At 44.8% G+C, this 18,528-nt stretch overlaps 1 protein-coding gene across 7 annotated transcripts in view; it reads left to right on the top strand.

Annotated features, from left to right (window-relative positions):
• Positions 1-18,528, top strand: part of DNAH8 (dynein axonemal heavy chain 8) — a 10,041,960-nt gene that overhangs the window by 122,919 nt on the left and 9,900,513 nt on the right. For all 7 annotated transcript variants that reach the window (XM_078647354.1, XM_078647353.1, XM_078647356.1 and 4 more), the window contains exon 2: positions 9,306-9,472. In XM_078647354.1, coding sequence (XP_078503480.1) covers positions 9,335-9,472 — 138 coding nt within the window. In that variant the 5' untranslated portion in view covers positions 9,306-9,334. The remainder of the gene's footprint in view (positions 1-9,305; positions 9,473-18,528) is intronic.

Genomic DNA, 18,528 nt, shown 5'->3' with positions numbered 1-18,528 from the left:
CGTAGGTTTTGCACCATTTTTATTTCGTTTCCTCCTGTGTTTCTCTCAGAGACTCTGAAATTTCACAAGCTACCTGGGTAGATGTATTGTAACGGTTAAGTACTCATCAAACCTTAATTGGATAAGAGAATACCTCTCACAATACTGAGGAGGATCGTAAAATACCTCTGTACCTCTCTTGGGTTCCTGCCTTCAGGGTCCCAGCCCTATATTTGGTGCCATGTGTTACCGCTACATTATTGACTTCTTATCTAGTAGATTTCTTTCCCAAAACGAAACTGTGACTTTTTCAGAGAAGTGGAAAACTGGCAGTTGTTTCTCACTCCATCCGCATTGAGTTATGAATAAGTCAGTGAAAGTGTTAGGAGTCAGACAAAACCTGTAATCAAATCTCTCATCTGCACATGGTATATCTAGCCCTGACATGGAGTCCGAAATTAGTATAGGTGTTATTCTACAATTAATGAATATTCATTGTATTCTGTTCATCTGCAAATCATGTGCATTAGAATGATTGTAAACATTCCGAAAAACACAGCTATTATTGCACATAGGAGGGCAAAGGTGAGATAGGCTCCAACCATATTTCATCATAAATCTCTAGGTAATGAATCAAAATTAAACGTAAATTATATAACCAATCATCCAAGAACGTATTTTTAATTTGTCCATCTTAATATTCCTAGTCATTTAAAACCTTTACACTAACCTTATTGTGCCATCGGGCATTAAGTCAGAACATAATGTTTCTGCATCCCTGCAACAATAAGTCTATCCCCAAGATGCATCAAGAACCCATTTTGCTAATCCTTATTAGTTAAAAATAACGATTCGCTAATAAGGAATAGCAAAATGCTATGCATGAAGAAATCACTTAAATAATAGCGATTTCTTAAAATTCCTTAATTGCGACTCGCAAATTGTGAGTCGCAATTAAGGAATACCTCCCCATTCATTCCTATGGGCCTAGAGGCCTAGAGGCCCATAGGAATGAATGGGAGGACAATCTCAATTTGCGATTCTCAATTACAGAATCGCAAATTGAGATTGCAATTTCAGGGTGCCAGGGTGTCAAAAGGACACCCTGTTGCACCCCTGAAATCTGCATATGGGTACATCTTGCACACACACATGCCCTAAGGGCATGATTGTGTGTAAAATGGAACTTTGAAAAATGCACTTTAGTGCATTTTTCAAAGTTTTTGCAAATTACCATGAAGTTCAACTTTATGGTAATTTGCGACCCTTATTAGCGAAATTGCTATTTTCTTTTAATTTAAATGCATTGCATTTGAGGAATCTCAATTTGAGATTCCTTAACCCCTTCGGTGCTCATGACGAGCTCAGCTCGTTATGGCATTTACCTCTCAGGTGCTCATGACGAGCTGAGCTCGTCATGACCACACCCATTTTTATTATGGCCCAGGACAGCAGGGGAATAGCTCCAGCAGCCAAGGTGTTAAATGCAAGTAATCGCAATTTTGCGATTTCTAAAATTGCGATTTTTGCATTTAGGATGATGCATCCCAAATGCAAAAATACCGGTCGCAAAGGGGCAGATTCTGAGAATCTGCCCCTTTGCGAGCGGATTTTACCTTGATGCATCTATGCCTATATGTCTAAGGCTGCCCCTGCATCTGTATACATATTTTTTTTGTTATATATGGTACTCTATATAGGAGTACGCTTATGTTCAGCTCCTGTTTTGTTGCACAGGAGAGTGCAAAATACTTTGTGTTCAAAATATAGAAAATATGTTGGCGATTAGTCTACTTTTTACTCTTCCCTTAGAGACACATTTTTGCACCATTCAAGCAATCCAGTCTGATTTGTGGGCCGCAGCTTTCTGCAACCCGTGCCTGCGTCACACACTCAAATATATCAAATGCACAACCAGTGATCGTGTTAGCATACAATCACACCTGTACCATTAACAATACATATAAAAGGTTTGCAGCACACATCACTTCATTGCTGGGCATTGCTTACACTGCCTGCTAGTCTGATTCAAGCATCTGAATCCATAAAGGAAGAAATATGGGCCTAATGTAGAGTTCGGCGGATGGATTACTACGTCACAAATGTGATGAATATCCTCCCCACCATATTACAAGTGCCATTAGATATAATACACCAGTAATACTTCAGACAGGATAATTGTCATGTTTGTGAAGGAGTAAGTCTTCAGCTGAACTCTAAATCAGGCCCTATGTTACTTACCTGTAACTACAGTTCTCCAGTATTAGGGGTGTCTTTCATAGATTCACATGCCTGAATCATTCCCCGTCGTCGGAGTAGGAGTCTCACGGTATATAAAAAAGCAATAAAATGCCATAAAATATATAGCAAATATCAGACATACCAAACCAGGAAGTAAGTAGCCCCAGCTACAGCAGAAAAAACTTCCATACTTGTGACTATCCTAGTCATTATGTATTAGTCCAAACTGCAGCCAATCAGGCGACCGCACCCACCAGAATGTTCTCCCCAGAGGCTCAGGCTCTAAGATTTTCTACCGCACGTTGTGTGAAGGGAGTCTCCCTGAGCTCTGCTCAGTTTTTTCTTCTACATCATTGATTTCTTCAAATTTCACAGATGTCTTCATCTAAATCCCTGTTCAGGGCCTGTGATTCTTGTGGGAAGCCAAGACTTTTCAAGGAGGACCCCCACAAGAAATGTTTGTATTGTCTTTATCCTGACCATGAGGTGAAGGAGTGCAAGATTTGCCGGACCTTCCCCTCCAAGACCATCAAGGATAGAGAGGGGCGACTTCTATTGTGGCTCAATAGACTCAAGAACAAGGATGACCCTGTCTCTGAGGTAGGAAGTTGTGCCTCTGGCTCTTCATTTCTTTCAACTAAGAGGAGGGCTGAAACTGAGGTTTCATCTCTAAGGGCGAAGGTGGTTAAGAAGTCTAAATCTTCTCAGGATGCTCCTGGGCCTAGTTCTTCAAGTAAAGTTATCTCACTTACCAAAGGGGATACTACGCCCTCTAAGATGTCTGGGACTAAGACAGTTCCCAAGAAATCTTCAAAATCTGCGCCTCCTCAGTTGCCATCATTGACAATTTCAACGTCAAAGAAGGACTGTGTTTCTTCTCATGTGGCCACTTCTACCACCTGCACTATGACTTTCTCCTCACCTAAGCCTACCCTTGTCATGTCTTCAGCTTCTTCGCCTACACTGGTTCATGTCCAGATCAGGCCTATCTCGTCGTCGACAGTTGCCCCGACGACGACGGCCAAGGTACCGTCGACGAGTTTCTCGTCTTCATCTATGATGTCGAGGATTGGATCCCCGTCGACGATGAAATTGGTACCGTCGACGAAACCCTCGACGGCCCTCCCGTCGACTGTCAAATCCACGTCGACGAAGTCCCCGTCGACGACCGCGACGGCGAAGCCACCGTCGACGACCTCGACGACGAAGCCATCGTCGACGACTTCGTCGACGAAGAGATCCTCGTCGACGACAAAGCCCACGTCGACGAAGCTACCGTCTACGACCCCGTCGACGACCCAGTCGACGACGATACTGTCAACGAGGCAACTCTGTCAACAGTCTGCAGACGTCCCGTTGACGCCGCCTCTTTCAAGCTGCACTACTTTGCAGGTTTGGTCGGCGCAAACAGCAGGGATTCCATTGCCATCACCTGCGACTACAGCTACATTGTTAAAAAAGAGAGCTTCTGCGGAATCTATTTCTACTACCCTTGTGGTGCCGGACAAGCTTTTGGATTCCGATGAGGAAGGATCCTATGAAGACGAAAATTTTGGGGCAGCTAGAAGTCCTTCAGAACTCCATATTAAAGTTCAGGAAGAGGTTGAGGATGACATGGAGGACGTTCAGCCTGCTCCGCGTGCTGACAGACCTGCTACTGATATGCAATTGCCTGAAGACTTGTTTCGCAATCTGCAGTACATGCTCAGTGACTATTATAGACGTTTCCCGCCTTCAGAGTCTGGTGACTCGGTAATGTCTACACCTTTGCCGCAGGGAAGGCCTCCCCTTTCTACGCGGACACAACCAATGACTACTGCGACGTTGGAGGAAAGTCGCCCAACGTTGCCTACGTCAGCAGTTTCATCTCCTCAACCAAGGGAAGAGGAGCTCTCGGAGCATGAAGATCAGGAGGAAGGGGAGCTGGATGAAGTGTCTAAATCGTCGGAGTATGAGGATTACAATGCAAACACACCCTCTCCGGCGGAGCCTACTACATCTGAGTCGCCACCCGTGGACGTTGCCTCATTCCACAAGATCATGGATAGAGCAACTAGGAGGTTTCTAATAACCATGGAGGCAAAACAAGAAGACTGCTTTTTGTATGATTTTAAGTCTACACCACATAAGCAGAGTTGGACCATTCCAATTATAGATTTCATCTGGAAGGAGGGACTTAAGATCATGGCCAAGCCAAATTCCTTACCAGCAGTGCTCCCAAGAGTAGATAAAAAATATAGGGCGCCTACCTCTTCTCCAGAATGCATTGTCGGACAAGCTAAAGCCGATTCTGTGGTGGCACAGGCGGCGCAGAAGAGATCTTCCAATCCTACGTCTCATGTCTCTGTTCCTCCAGACAAGGATGGGAGACGCCTGGATTCCATCGAAAGAAGGTTTCTACCATTGCAGCTACGACCATCAGAGCCGCAAACTCCCTAGCCATTTTAGGGAGATACGATAGGCAGATGTGGTTGGACATCTCGCCGTACATGGACAAGCTTTCCGAGCCTGATCGCACTGAGGCCAAGAAAATCCTTCAGGAAGGAGAGTGGGTCTCCTCGGAAATGATTGACGCTGCTGTGGACGTTGCTGCCACTGGCTTTCGACAGCTAGCGGGTGCAGCTGTTCTTAAAAGGCAAGGATGGTTACGAGCAACCTCCTTCAGGCAGGAGGTTCAAAACAGAATAATAGACATGCCTTTTGATGGGGAGTCATTATTCGGAAAACATGTTGATGAGGCTCTGGAGGCCATAAAGAAAGACACTGAAACAGCCCGTTCACTGGGTACTCTACAATACCGGAAATCTTCCTTTCGCGGTGCAAAAGGAAGGGGGAATTTCAATAATAGAGGAGGTTACAACCAACAACGCTCTTATTCTTCCACCCAGGGAAACCAAAGATTTCAGCCTTACCGGCAACAAACCTATGGGCAGAAGAGAGGAAATTACTCTCAACCTCGAGGAAAATCTAATTATCGAGGAAGAGACAACAAGAAATGAGGTACGCATCCTGCCACCACTTTGTGCCAACCCGAACCAAATTGGAGGACAAATATCCCAAAACTACTTAAATTGGTCCAAAATTACTACAGACAAATGGGTCCTGGATGTAGTAACCAGAGGTCACATTTTGGAATTCGTGAAAACTCCCCCAAATTGCCCCCCAAAAGGACCCAATCCAGCGCACCTCAAGGAGCTATTCATCCAGATCAACACCATGATCCGGAAGGGAGCAATCGAAAGAGTGCCTCATCATCAGAGAGGAAGAGGCTTCTACTCAAGCTTTTTCCTTGTTCGCAAGAAGTCAGGAGAATGGCGCCCCATCCTCGACCTGCGAGCCTTGAACAAGTTCCTGAAGAAACTCACATTCAGGATGCTAACACTTCAGGAAATCCTCCAATTTCTTTCGGCGGGAGAGTTTTTGGCAACACTCGACCTTCAAGATGCATACTTCCACATACCGATTTTCCCACGGCATCGGAAGTTTCTCAGGTTCAGAGTGGCTGGCAGGGACTTCCAGTTCAAGGTCCTCCCCTTTGGACTGCGTTCAGCCCCCAGAGTGTTTACGAAGATGCTGGCCCCAGTAGCGGCCCATCTTCGGTTGCAATCGATACAAATATATCCATACCTGGACGATTGCCTTATCAAGGCCAGTTCTTTCGACATGGCACAAGATCACGTTCAAAGAACTTTGTCGCTGATGCAGGACCTCGGTTTCTCAATAAACTTAGAAAAGTCTCATCTCACACCAACAGCAAGAAAGGATTTCTTGGGAGCGACACTCGACACCAACCTTGCCCAAGTATTCATTTCAGAGGAAAGACAGGTCAAGATTCAACGACTCGCGGCGGCACTGTCACTAAAAAAGTGCGTTTCAGTACGCATGTTCAAGTCCTTCCTCGGGATGCTTTCCTCCTGCATTCTGCTCACCCCCAACTGTCGTCTTCGGATGAGACCCTTACAGGAGGAGCTCAGTCGCCAATGGATCCAAGTCACAGGATCTTTCGAGGATATCATCCAGATTACACCGCGAATGCGACGAGCGATAAACTGGTGGACCCACCGATCCAACTTACAAGTGGGATGCTCCTTCCTAGCGGAAGTTCCCAGGTTCATAGTCACGACCGATGCATCAATGACAGGCTGGGGTGCACACCTCCAAGGCATGACGGTCAGCGGGAAGTGGAACCAGGTCCAAATGAAATGGCACATAAACCGGCTCGAGTTAGACGCCATATTTTTAGCCCTGAAGTCCTTTCAAGCGACTCTACAAGGTGCCACAGTCTTGATACGGACAGACAACACCACCTGCATGCATTATCTGAACAAGCAGGGCGGCACAAGATCAGTCCGATTGTCTCAACAAGCACAAGAGATATGGAGTTGGGCCTTGACTCACAATATCCATCTGTCAGCGGTCCACGTTCCGGGGATTGCGAATGTATTGGTGGACTCTCTCAGCAGGTCCGGGGGCTGCACTCACGAGTGGGAACTACATCTACCATCGCTACATTGCATCTTTCGGATGTGGGGGCATCCGGACTTGGACTTGTTTGCAACCTACCAGAACCGGAAATGCCCATACTTTGCAAGCTGGGTTCCCCACAAGGACTCTTGTGGGGATGCCCTTTCGCTGAACTGGAATCAAATATTCGCGTACGCCTTTCCACCGATACCTCTGATCCCGAAAGTCATCAGGAAAATGAAGAAGCAGCCATGCCGGTTGATCCTGATTGCTCCTCGATGGCCCAGGCAATACTGGTTCACCGAACTGCTCCTTCTCTCGGAATGCAACCCTATACCACTGCCACGCATTCCGCACCTTCTATCCACCCAGCAAGGCAGGGTATACCATCCGGACCCGAACTCGCTGAAATTGTCAGCTTGGCTCCTCAACACATGGAATTTGCACACCTAAACATTCCACAAGATTGTCAGGAGGTGCTGGCAAAAGCAAGGGCTCCATCCACGATCAAAACATACAAACTCAAGTGGAAACGGTTCTGTGCGTGGTGCCAAGCTAATGACTTACATCCCATTCAAGCAACACCGGAACAAATCCTTCCTTTCTTTCTGCATCTAGCCAGATTGGGTTTGGCGCACTCTACTCTTGAAGTCTTCCTAGCCGCCATCTCTAGGTTTCGCCAAGATGGATCAAACTCTCTGTTCTCTGTACGGATCATACAACAATTCTTCAAGGGCTTATTTCGCATGTTTCCGCCGGTCCGGAAACCTCCTCCGGCATGGCATCTGAACATCGTACTGTCTCAGCTCATGCGTCACCCCTTTGAACCAATCCATAAGGTGGACCTGAAATTTCTGACATGGAAAGTATCATTGCTACTAGCTTTGACATCTGCTAGGAGGGTCAGCGATATTCAGGCGTTTACATCTAAAGCACCTTTCATTCAATTCACCACGGACTCAGTGGTGTTGCGTACTAATCCAACGTACATGCCTAAAGTGCCTCTGGACTTTCATCTGAATGAGCCTGTTGTCCTTAAAACATTCTTTCCAGACCCACAGTCTACGGCTGAGAGAGCACTGCATTCTTTAGACATTAGAAGATGTCTTAAATTTTATCTTTGCAGAACTTCTGCCATCCGCAAGACAGACCAACTGTTTGTGGCTTACGGGCGACAACGCCGAGGTTGTGCAGTTTCAAAACAGACCATTGCTAGATGGGTCTCCTCTACAATTGGACTTTGTCATCAACAGGCCGGTAGGCCTTTACAGTCCTTACCAAGAGCACATTCTACAAGGGTGGTTAGCTCTTCCACTGCCCTTTTTGCTGGTGTGCCACTTCGACAGATCTGCAGAGCTGCTACGTGGTCTAGCAGGCACACCTTTACTAGACACTACTGTCTAGATTCAGCAGACGACGCAGATGCTTCGGTTGGGAGAGCAGTGCTTCGCAATCTTTTCAAATAAGGTGAGCCTCTGTTTCCACCTCCTCATTTATGCTCTTTAGACGTTTGATCACACATTGATGATCCTTGTTATGCATGTCTTCTGTATATATTTTTATATATATGTATATGATACTCTGACGTCTACGAGCGTTCTACTGTGAGTACTGCTTACTATTCTGATTCAGGCATGTGAATCTATGAAAGACACCCCTAATACTGGAGAAGAACAATAGTTACTTACCTGTAAACAGGTGGTTCTACAGTATTGGTGTCTTTCATAGATTCACATGCAACCCGCCCGCCTTCCCCCAGAGACTCCCTCGGATAGCATGGGGTTTCACTACTGTGCGGGAAAATCTGAGAGCCTGAGCCTCTGGGGAGAACATTCTGGTGGGTGCTGTCGCCTGATTGGCTGCAGTTTGGACTAATACATAATGACTAGGATAGTCACAAGTATGGAAGTTTTTTCTGCTGTAGCTGGGGCTACTTACTTCCTGGTTTGGTATTTCTGATATTTGCTATATATTTTATGGCATTTTATTGCTTTTTTATATACCGTGAGACTCCTACTCCGACGACGGGGAATGATTCAGGCATGTGAATCTATGAAAGACACCAATACTGGAGAACCACCTGTTTACAGGTAAGTAACTATTGTTCTTCTCCTTTTTTCGGAATTCTCCATCTATTCAGAGGCATTCTTCTCTCCTCCGCTCTTTTAGGCTTGCAGGTGTCTGTACTCATGCTCACACATGTGCTTTGAATTCTGACCTATATTGGCCTCTGGGGTAGTAGAGTTCACACCTCATTGGTTGAACTTTGGATCATTTTTTAATGAGATTTATGTGCTACTAAATTGATATTTACTCGTCTCTTCATAGCTGATTGCTTTACTGCACTGCAATTGTATGTAACTGGATGCGCACACCTTGATGACTGGGAATGTTTCTAACAGGAATTGACAAAAGGCAGCAACACTAAGGAACATAAGTTGTATGTAGGAAGCTTATTTCCTTTTTCATTTTTAAGAGGAATAAGGATTACAAGTAAGTAAACTTCTTTTTTCTTTTTCTGCTTCTAGATAGACAGTAGTTGTTAATATAATGTAGGTTTTATGTTCATAGCCAGATATGATTGTCCCTTCACAGATTTTATGTCCTTATTCTATTTTCAGGTATTAGATAGTAGCACTCTCCTGACAAAATGGAAGGAGGAGTCAGCATAGATCCTCCCAGTGTAATTACACCTCATGATAGCTTCTCAATGACACCCACATCTTCGAAGTTTCGACGCAGTGTTAGTGGATTGCAAAGCTTGCAAGACAATCTGAAAGAAAAACAGGTAATTTAAATATTTTAGATCCTTATGGTTGCATTCCATTTCTCATTATTTTTGTTTCTCTAAAATCATTTGTGCCATTTGTACAATTTTAGAGATTTTTAATTCTTTCTTCGAACCATAACAATCCTTAATATAGGATTTGTCAGTTGAGTGTTTGGGGTATGGAAACAATATACAGGTGGTAGCATCACAACAGTGTGTTTTGGAGTGCAAGCAATAACAGGCATTGGCAAATGCATTAGGTTTGGCCTATGTGATTAATAATAAGCTGTTTGTGCAGGCGAAACCTAACAACAAAGATATCAGACATGATATATGGTACTTGGTTCAGTACCCAAACAACATAAAACCTGAAGAGAAAATGTATACAAGAGCAATTTTTATATTAAATTTAAAAAAATAACTAGAACATGGCAGTGTTGTCTAGTTCTTCCGATATGGGTAAAGAGTGACTTGAGTTCTTAACACTGGCTTGTGCAGGCACTCTAATATACCTGTCCCAAACAAAGTCATAACATCGAGTTGAAGAACTCAACCCCACATAAAATATTGAGGGAGATCAAATAAATACTCCTTGGTGGTGTCATGATGAAAAGATCAGTAATGCGTGCAGCCAGGGAAAGTAAACAAAAAATAGTTCCACACAACAGTGGATAGACACAGAAATTCGGCTACGGGACCTGATAAGAGCCCCTTTTTAGGATATATTAAATACAAGAGATTTCACAAGCACAGCGCAAATACTGTGCAGGTGAAACCTAACAAAAGGCTCACCTGAGCAAAGAGGAACTTAAGGTAAAGAATTCTCTATTAAGGAAGTCTAGAACTCTGACAATTCTTCTTTGGCTATCACCCAAGTTAAATGGAACTCTACCTATCTGAGCTGTGATGTGCTGTAAAGACTTGGATACAACAACTCTTCTTCAGATAACACACTTACAGAGCCAGTATAAAGATTCTACACACCAAGGCATTGTGACAAAAACACGGCACAACTCTAATGTTGATGCATGACACACAAACGCTACTTATAAAGGGAGGCATTCTTTCACCCCACTCAATCCGGTTTTAGGTCTGGACACTCGACGGAGTTAGCACTGCTACATACTACGGAAACACTAAAATTCGCACTAGATCAAGGTAAAAATGCAGTGCTGATTCTGTTGGATCTATCGGCCGCCTACAACACTGTCTCACACGGCATCTTGGGAGAACAGTTAAATAAAAACGGCATCTCACACAAAGCATTGGCCTGGCTAATCTCATTTCTGGATAACAGGTGACAAATAGTAACCCTCGGAAATCACAAATCGACAGAGAAGCAGTTACTCTCTGGTGTTCCCCAGGACTCCACCCTGAGCCCAGCACTTTTTTTTTTTTGAAGAAAAATCCCACTTTTTTAATAAAATATTTTATATTTTCTTTACAAATAATTATTACAACAGTCACTTAGTGTTAACATTAGTCAACCGAAATTCCTAAACTGGGCAGGTTGTCATTGGTATACTTTGATAAAGCAAAAGTTTATTTACATAGCATGAACACTCCTTATTTTTTATAGATGTCTTATTTTCCTTTTGCAGTAAAAAACAACTGTACAGCAATATTACACAGCAGACGCTGCTGCCAGCTTTGTACATATAAACATTACAAGTCAGAAATCAAACTCTATCCCCCTATAGCAAAAAATGTACTTTCACCTGTGCACATAAATATACATTTCCATATCTCCAGATATTAGGCAGTAATATTTCACTCCCACCTGGAGTGAAAGAACGTTGAAAGGGGCGTTGAGCATATGTCCAAATGTATCTAGTGGGTATGCTGAAAATCTGCCATACCGGACCTCTGCTGCATTCATGGCCGAACAGATCTGGTAGATGTAAAGTTTTCCAGAAACAGTCTAAGGTATGTTACTTTCCTGGATTTTTAAAATTACTTTACATTAGTTTGCATTAAAATGATCTGCAAGAGCAAAGTAATGTTCCTATGAAGTCCGAAATCAGCATTGATCTTGCAACAGGACTAATACAAGGGTCATCGGAAGTCTCTCAGATATGGTGGACAGAGCCCAGCACTTTTTAATATATATATATGGTACCTCTACTTGACTTGGTTGCCTCTTTTAACATTGAGTCTGTCTCCTATTCTGATGACACTCAGCTTATCCTAACTCTAGATAAAAATTCCACAGCAGCAGAGGAAAACTTTGAGCTCTGCTTCTCCGCTGTATTTGACTGGATGAAATCTGACCATCTCAAGTGCAATAGCCAAAAAACAGAGAACAGAGACTGATGTAGCACCTCCTCCTAATACAGTGGATACTGTGAAGGACCTGGGGATAAGATTTGATACTATGCTGTCCTTCCACCAGCAAGCGCTCTCGATGGCAGGCACCTGCTTCCAGTTGATGAAAACCCTCAAAAATGTTTTTGATCTACTTCCAGCTACAGCTCGGAAGACCATCGCAGTGGCCTTAATCCTGTCTCGGCTGGAATACTGTAACAGCTATACGTAGGAGCAAAGAAAATAGCTCTGAAAAAGCTACAGCTAGTCCAAAATGTAGCGGCCTGACTGGTATTGAAACTGCCAAGGGCGTCCTCAGCCTCAGAAGCACTCAAAGTCCTTCATTGTCTGCCCATACACAAAAGGATACTCTTCAAGATCCTATTAATCATCTACAGAATGGCCAGGTAAACTGGATCCAAATACCTCAGGACGAGAATCAAACCTTATGTTACTCAACGTCCTATGAGATCCTCTTCCTAAAATTTCCTAGCACCTCCCCGCTTTCACCTGAAGCCCAGAGGGGGAAAGTCAATGGCAGTCCTGGGAACAAAAGCTTGGAATAGCCTGCCCACCCATTTAAGACTTACGTAGTCAGAACCATATCCAAGAAACTTTTGAAAACCTGGATTTTTGCAGCCCCAGATAATCTGGTACCATCACTTATTTGATGTCTTCCCGACTGAGACACTCTCTCTCATTCCTCAATCCACCCGCATACTAGCACCAAGATGCTCTTTAGAGTGAAAGTTGCGCTCTGTAAATGACGTCATTCATTCATTCAGCAAAACACTCCCATACTGTGCTTCCCATCTGTAAATGCGCTTTGATGCCACGTCTGGGATATAAAGCGCTATATAAATGCAAGTACAACAAAACATTTCTGCTCCTGGCCTTCAGCGTCCAAGCACGTTTTGCCTCGGGTATTTAGCTGATTCCGCCGAATGCTGTACCCGGTATGATTGAACTGTGGTGTCTGCATGGGTCATACCTGACACTTGCAGTGAAAGTGAACGAGGAGGCACAGACAACAGATTCTCTGCTCTGAAACTGTGCAACTGTTTTGCCCACATTGTGTAAGAACAGTTACATGACATGTCTAACCCTGGCCAATGCCACCATAGGTATCACCAGCCTTCACGGAGAAGTACAGTAGATTAGTGTCCCCAGATCAAGAGCATATTACATAATTATAAGGTGTTTTTGAGCAATCAGCTGCACCACATTCAAGTACAGCTTCTCTCCTTCTGTAGCATCTTTCTAATTGGTTTTATTTAGGTAACCCAGGATAACCACTCCAGAATACATTGTGTTTACTAAACACAAGCTGAGGACTACAACATGGTGTACACGAAGATAGTGAGTAATCTAGTAACCTCTTTACTTTGGCAAAGTGCACATAACAGGCTACAGATCACAAGAGTGCAAAAGAAAGTTCCTCTGCAAGCTACTTCTGATCAGCGATGCTCAAGAGAGAACTTTCCGAAGGAAAGGAGGAGTGGCAGGAAAAGCAGCTGGTCATGCATATTGTAATTATCCTCATGCACGAGATGCTGGCAAGAGACTTGGTTCTGCTCCAACACAACGTTATGTACAAGCAATAATGCCGAAGGTTACCAGAAAAGTAAGTTCTCTTCCAGGGGATCCTCATCAAAGTCATAAGCATTAGAATATTCCCGACCATGCGTGGGACCCCAGAAACACCATATTATATGTGCCCCACATATATATAAATATATAAATGTATATTTCAGAAACAAAAAAGTAACGCGGCACACTTCTTGGCAGTAGATATTTTAATTTATTTTTGCAGGTGTATCGCAATTCTCCTACGCGTTTCGAACAGACGTTCTTGATCACGGCAGTGTTCTACAATAGTCCTTTTTCAATTTCCACATTTTATACGCTCACCCTTTAGTTTTCAGGGTGATGCATTATGGGCCTTGAAGTTTTTATAAATTACACTTTGTTCTATTTTTTAATTTCAACTGGGAAAATGATGTGGGGATCTTTCTATAAACTGATACTCTTTGAACACGTGTAATCCTATAGTAGGGGAATTGTTACGTATTGCCTCATGACACATGAGGATGTCCCAAATTATTATTATTATTATTATGCGTTCTTATATAGCGCTTGATTACCCGTAGGCATCTCGGCGCTTGCCTTGGGAACCCGTCCTGGCTTTTTCCCTGTGAGATACCCATACTGGGAATCCCCAAGGTGAAAGCCAGGCATCCCGCCGCGGGGGGGCCGTAGTGGAGATTAAGCAGCTAATGCCCAGAGCTGCAGAGTGTGAACCCATGATTCGAGTAGGCACCGAATCGAGAATTATCGAGTTTGTGGATATTTGGGCTCAAGACCCTGCCGCGTCGGGAATTGAACCCTGGTCCCGGGTCTGACCTCTGCTTCAGGGTCTGCCTCTTCTAACCAGTGAGCCACACTTCTCCACGCGCTAATATTAAACACATCAGTTTTATGAGTATACGTTAATAGACATTACTGTTGTTACTAGGGCTGAGTGCCCTTTACCCCACTTATTGCCCATTTGAATTGAATACTGTTATCTATTAAAGGCCCTATTTTTGGTTACATTTGTGCATCAATCAACACAGTAGTCCACACTATGATCAACATATGCCATATGAATTTTGTCCTTTCTATTTAATTTCTCAGTCTCTACAGATGGACATGCATCTCTTCATCTGCATTCAGACCCAACGGATACATTGTTTTGAACTTAATTATAAGTTTGGACTCCAGTCTTCTCAACTTTTGTAGTCTATCCCCCCCACATTCTTGTTTAGGGATTGTTGCCAGGCCCAGATACTTTGTCCTGCCAAGTTTTACCAATATGAGTTTTGATATGTTTCGCCATGGCATATGTGTTGTCATTATTTTGTATTGCCCGGATATGTTCTAGTATCCTTTTCTTCAAAGGGCATTTTGTGCTGCCTATATATTCCTTTCGGCAATAACATCTCAACATATAGACTACAAATGACGATTCACAGGTTATTTTAGTCTTGATTGTGAAGTCTTTTCCGGAAGGGTCTTTTAAGGTGGTCGTATTTTGTCCTATTTTGCAGGCTTTTGCAAGTTATGCATTTTGTAAATCCATTGCTCCTCTTTTGGAGCCAATCTACCGGTTTGTTTGATGAGATTGCAATTTCAGGGTGTCAAAAGGACACCCTGTTGCACCCCATAAATCTGCATATGGGTACATCTTGCACACACACATGCCCTAAGGGCATGATTGTGTGTAAAATGGAACTTTGAAAAATGGCTACGCACCAAATGGTCCGAAAGATTCTTTCGGACCATTTGGTGCGTAGCCATTTCTCATCAAACAAACCGGTAGACTGGGTCTGAATGCAGATGAAGAGATGCATGTCCATCTGTAGAGACTGAGAAATGAAATAGAAAGGACAAAATTCATATGGCATATGTTGATCATAGTGTGGACTACTGTGTTGATTGATGCACAAATGTAACCAGAAATAGGGCCTTTAATAGATAACAGTATTCGATTCAATTGGGCAATAAGTGGGGTAAAGGGCACTCAGCCCTAGTAAACAGTAATGTCTATTAACGTATACTCATAAAACCAATGTGTTTAACAATAGCGCATTTGGGACATCCTCATGTGTCATGAGGCAACACGTAACAATTCCCCTACTATAGGATTACACGTGTTCAAAGAGTATCAGTTTATAGAAAGATCCCCACATCATTTTCCCAGTTGAAATTAAAAAATAGAACAAAGTATAATTTATAAAAACTTCAAGGCCCATAATGCATCACCCTGAAAACCAAAGGGTGAGCGTATAAAATGTGGAAATTGAAAAAGGACTATTGTAGAACACTGCCGTGATCAAGAACGTTTGTTCAAAACGCGTAGGAGAATTGCGATAGACCTGCGAAAAGAAATCAAAATATCTACTGCCAAGAAGTGTGCCGCGTGACTTTTTTGTTTCTGAAATTAAACGGAGACACGCTCCCGGTCTCGGACGCGGGCACCAACACATGGAGTTCCCTCTGCGACGGGAACAGTTGAGAGGAAATATATATATAATTGCTGCCCAATAAACACTAGGGCTGAATCATGCTGTAAAGAATTTCCACAATACATGAATAACATCTATTGGAAACATGAGCAACAACAACAAAGTTTGTTTAGAAACTGTTTTAATGCTCAGAAAGCAGTAGAAATTCTCATAAAACACTGAAAGCATAGAAAGCTCCCAGGCTGCATTGCAAATACAGTCTAAAAAGACTGAAAAGCCAACCTGTAGCTGCATAGCAATAAACTGACACCGTGCCTTTAAGGCACTCCTGACCCCCAGCTTCCCATCATGCCTCAGGGGTGACAGTTAGGTCAGTTATTCTTTCCGGCTCCTTCAGGAAGGATGCTGGTAACGCAGCTCCACTCATTTCTGATTTCTGTCAGAAATTCACTTAATTTTTCACAACTTTTTTGTCTTACTTAGACGTTTTACATCTTGTCAAGTAAGAATCTGTCTTTTATTGACGTTTTTTGGCATTTTCTACCTTACAATGCCTTCTCTTTTTTATGCCTGTCCTTCTTGTGGCCAAGACAGACAACCATGAAGTATGTATAGTTTGCCTACCTGAAGAACATGATCCAAGGACCTGTCCTCACTGCAAAACCCTGTCAGGAAGAACTCTGAAGGATAGGGAGAGAATTCGCATCTATGGCCTAGGACACAGGTAATCCATAGGAAGGTCTCCGGTAAAGAAGGGCTCCAAGAGGTCTAGAACACCTTCTAAGGACAAGACTTTACACCCTTCAGCTTCAGCGTCCGGCTCGGCTCTGAGAAATGAACTACCGGTGGGTCATTTATCTAAAAAAAAAAAAACGACCTTCGACAGCGGGCTCGCCGTCGAGTAGAAGAGATTCAGGTACATCGTCGACGTCGAGAATTCAAGACCCTCCGCCGTCAACTCGGCGACGATCGGCGTCGAGGACTGCGACCCCTCCGCCGTCGTTAACCCGGTGACGATCAGCATCGAGGAGCATCACACCTCCGCCGTCGTCAACCAGGCGACGATCGGCGTCGAAGTGTGACACCTCCACCGTCGTCAACCCGGCGACGATTGGCGTCGAGGAGCAGAGACCCTCCGCCGCCGTCGACACGACGTTCGGCGTTGAGGGCAGGCTCACCTCAGTCATCGCAGATACAACGATCGACGTCGAGAGCCCAGAGTCCTCCGCCGTCGACAACCAGGCGTCGATCCGCATCGAGGATGAGATTTCCGTCGTCGTCTCGTCGGTGTTCGGTGTTGAGGGAGCCCAGTACCCCTCCGCCGTCGTCGCGTAGACCCTCGACGTCGAGATTGGCTGCTCCGCCGTCGTCCCAGCGATGTTCGGCGTAGAGAGAGAGAAACGCTCCGTCATCGGCTGCACACCGCTGTTCGACATCGAGAGATCACCGATCTTCATCAGCCTCTCACCGACATCGCTCGCCGTCGAGGCTTTCGACGTCAGGGCACCCGACGTCGAAGCGACAAGAATCGAGGATGCAAGGATCGCGTCGAGGGACTTCCGACCGATGTCGAGGCCCGCTTCCGAGAGATCCAGAGAAGGAACGGTGATTCTAGTGACGGAGTCAGCATCCCGCCACTCAACCTCGCATTCCTCCAGGTGAGCTTGTTCAAAGTCCGCCTCTCCAGAGGCTAGAAACCCTGTCCTCAAGTCACATTTGCGATGGACGGAGCCGTCTTCTACTGAGGTGCGGTTGTCCTCGAGATGGAATCTGCCATTACATCACTGGCGGGATTCAGGGGCTGCGACGCGGATGCAGGAGTATGCCAGTCCTATGGACAGGTCTCCTCTTCAAAGACTGGTTGAAGAAGCGGATAGACGCAGCCCTCCCAGGCCCAGTGTCCAAGCTGAGAGATCACCTGTGAGGAGGCCTGCTAGGTCCCGTTCCCCCAGAAGGGAGGACCTCACAAGCAGATCACAGGATAGGAGGCACAGTGCTCATCGCAGAAGTAGGAGAACACCGTCTACTTCTTCTGCCTCCTCTGACCTCTCTTCAAAGAGGGATTATTCCCCCACGCTTTCGGATAACCCTATCTCTAGGGTCTCACCGATTGATGACATTAATACGTACCATGATGTCCTGCAGAGGGGAGCTCAGAAACTCAACATTGCGATGTCTGTTCCCCAGGTCACCACGACAGTGATTTGTGAGACGCTTCACCAGAAGTCTGCGTCTCGTCCATTGCTTCCATTGGTTCCAGGGATTGTGGAACCTGTCATGGACATATTCCTGTCTCCAGCGACCATTAAGGCGGTGCCGGCTCGCATCCAGAAGAAATACAAGCCAGATACCTCTGACCCGGTCTTTGTTAAGTCTGATCCCCCTGCAGACTCGGTGATCGTAGCAGCAGCACGTAAGACACATGCGGTCACTGCTACCTCTTCAGTTCCTCCAGATAAGGACAGCAGATCCCAGGACTCGTGGGGTCGAAAGGTCTGCAACTCTGCCGCTTCTACACTGAATGTCTCCAGTGCAGCCGCACTTCTAGGCAGATATGATAGCCTTATGGGATTCCATGGAGCGCTTCAAATCTAAACTGCCAAATGAAGACCAGAAAGACTTTGAAGAGACACTGACAGAGGGCTGTCTGGTGGCGAACCAGATGATTAGCACGGCGGCGGACGGCGCAGTGCTGTCGGCGCATTCGTATGCGCATGGAATATGCGCCAGAAGGTCGTCTTGGTTACGCTTGACAGGCCTTAA

The sequence above is a fragment of the Lissotriton helveticus genome, chromosome 6 (genome assembly GCF_964261635.1).
Source record: "Lissotriton helveticus chromosome 6, aLisHel1.1, whole genome shotgun sequence".
Lineage (NCBI taxonomy): Eukaryota > Metazoa > Chordata > Amphibia > Caudata > Salamandridae > Lissotriton > Lissotriton helveticus.
Note: the sequence above shows the minus strand (reverse complement) of the source record. Positions and strands in the feature narration are given on the sequence as shown.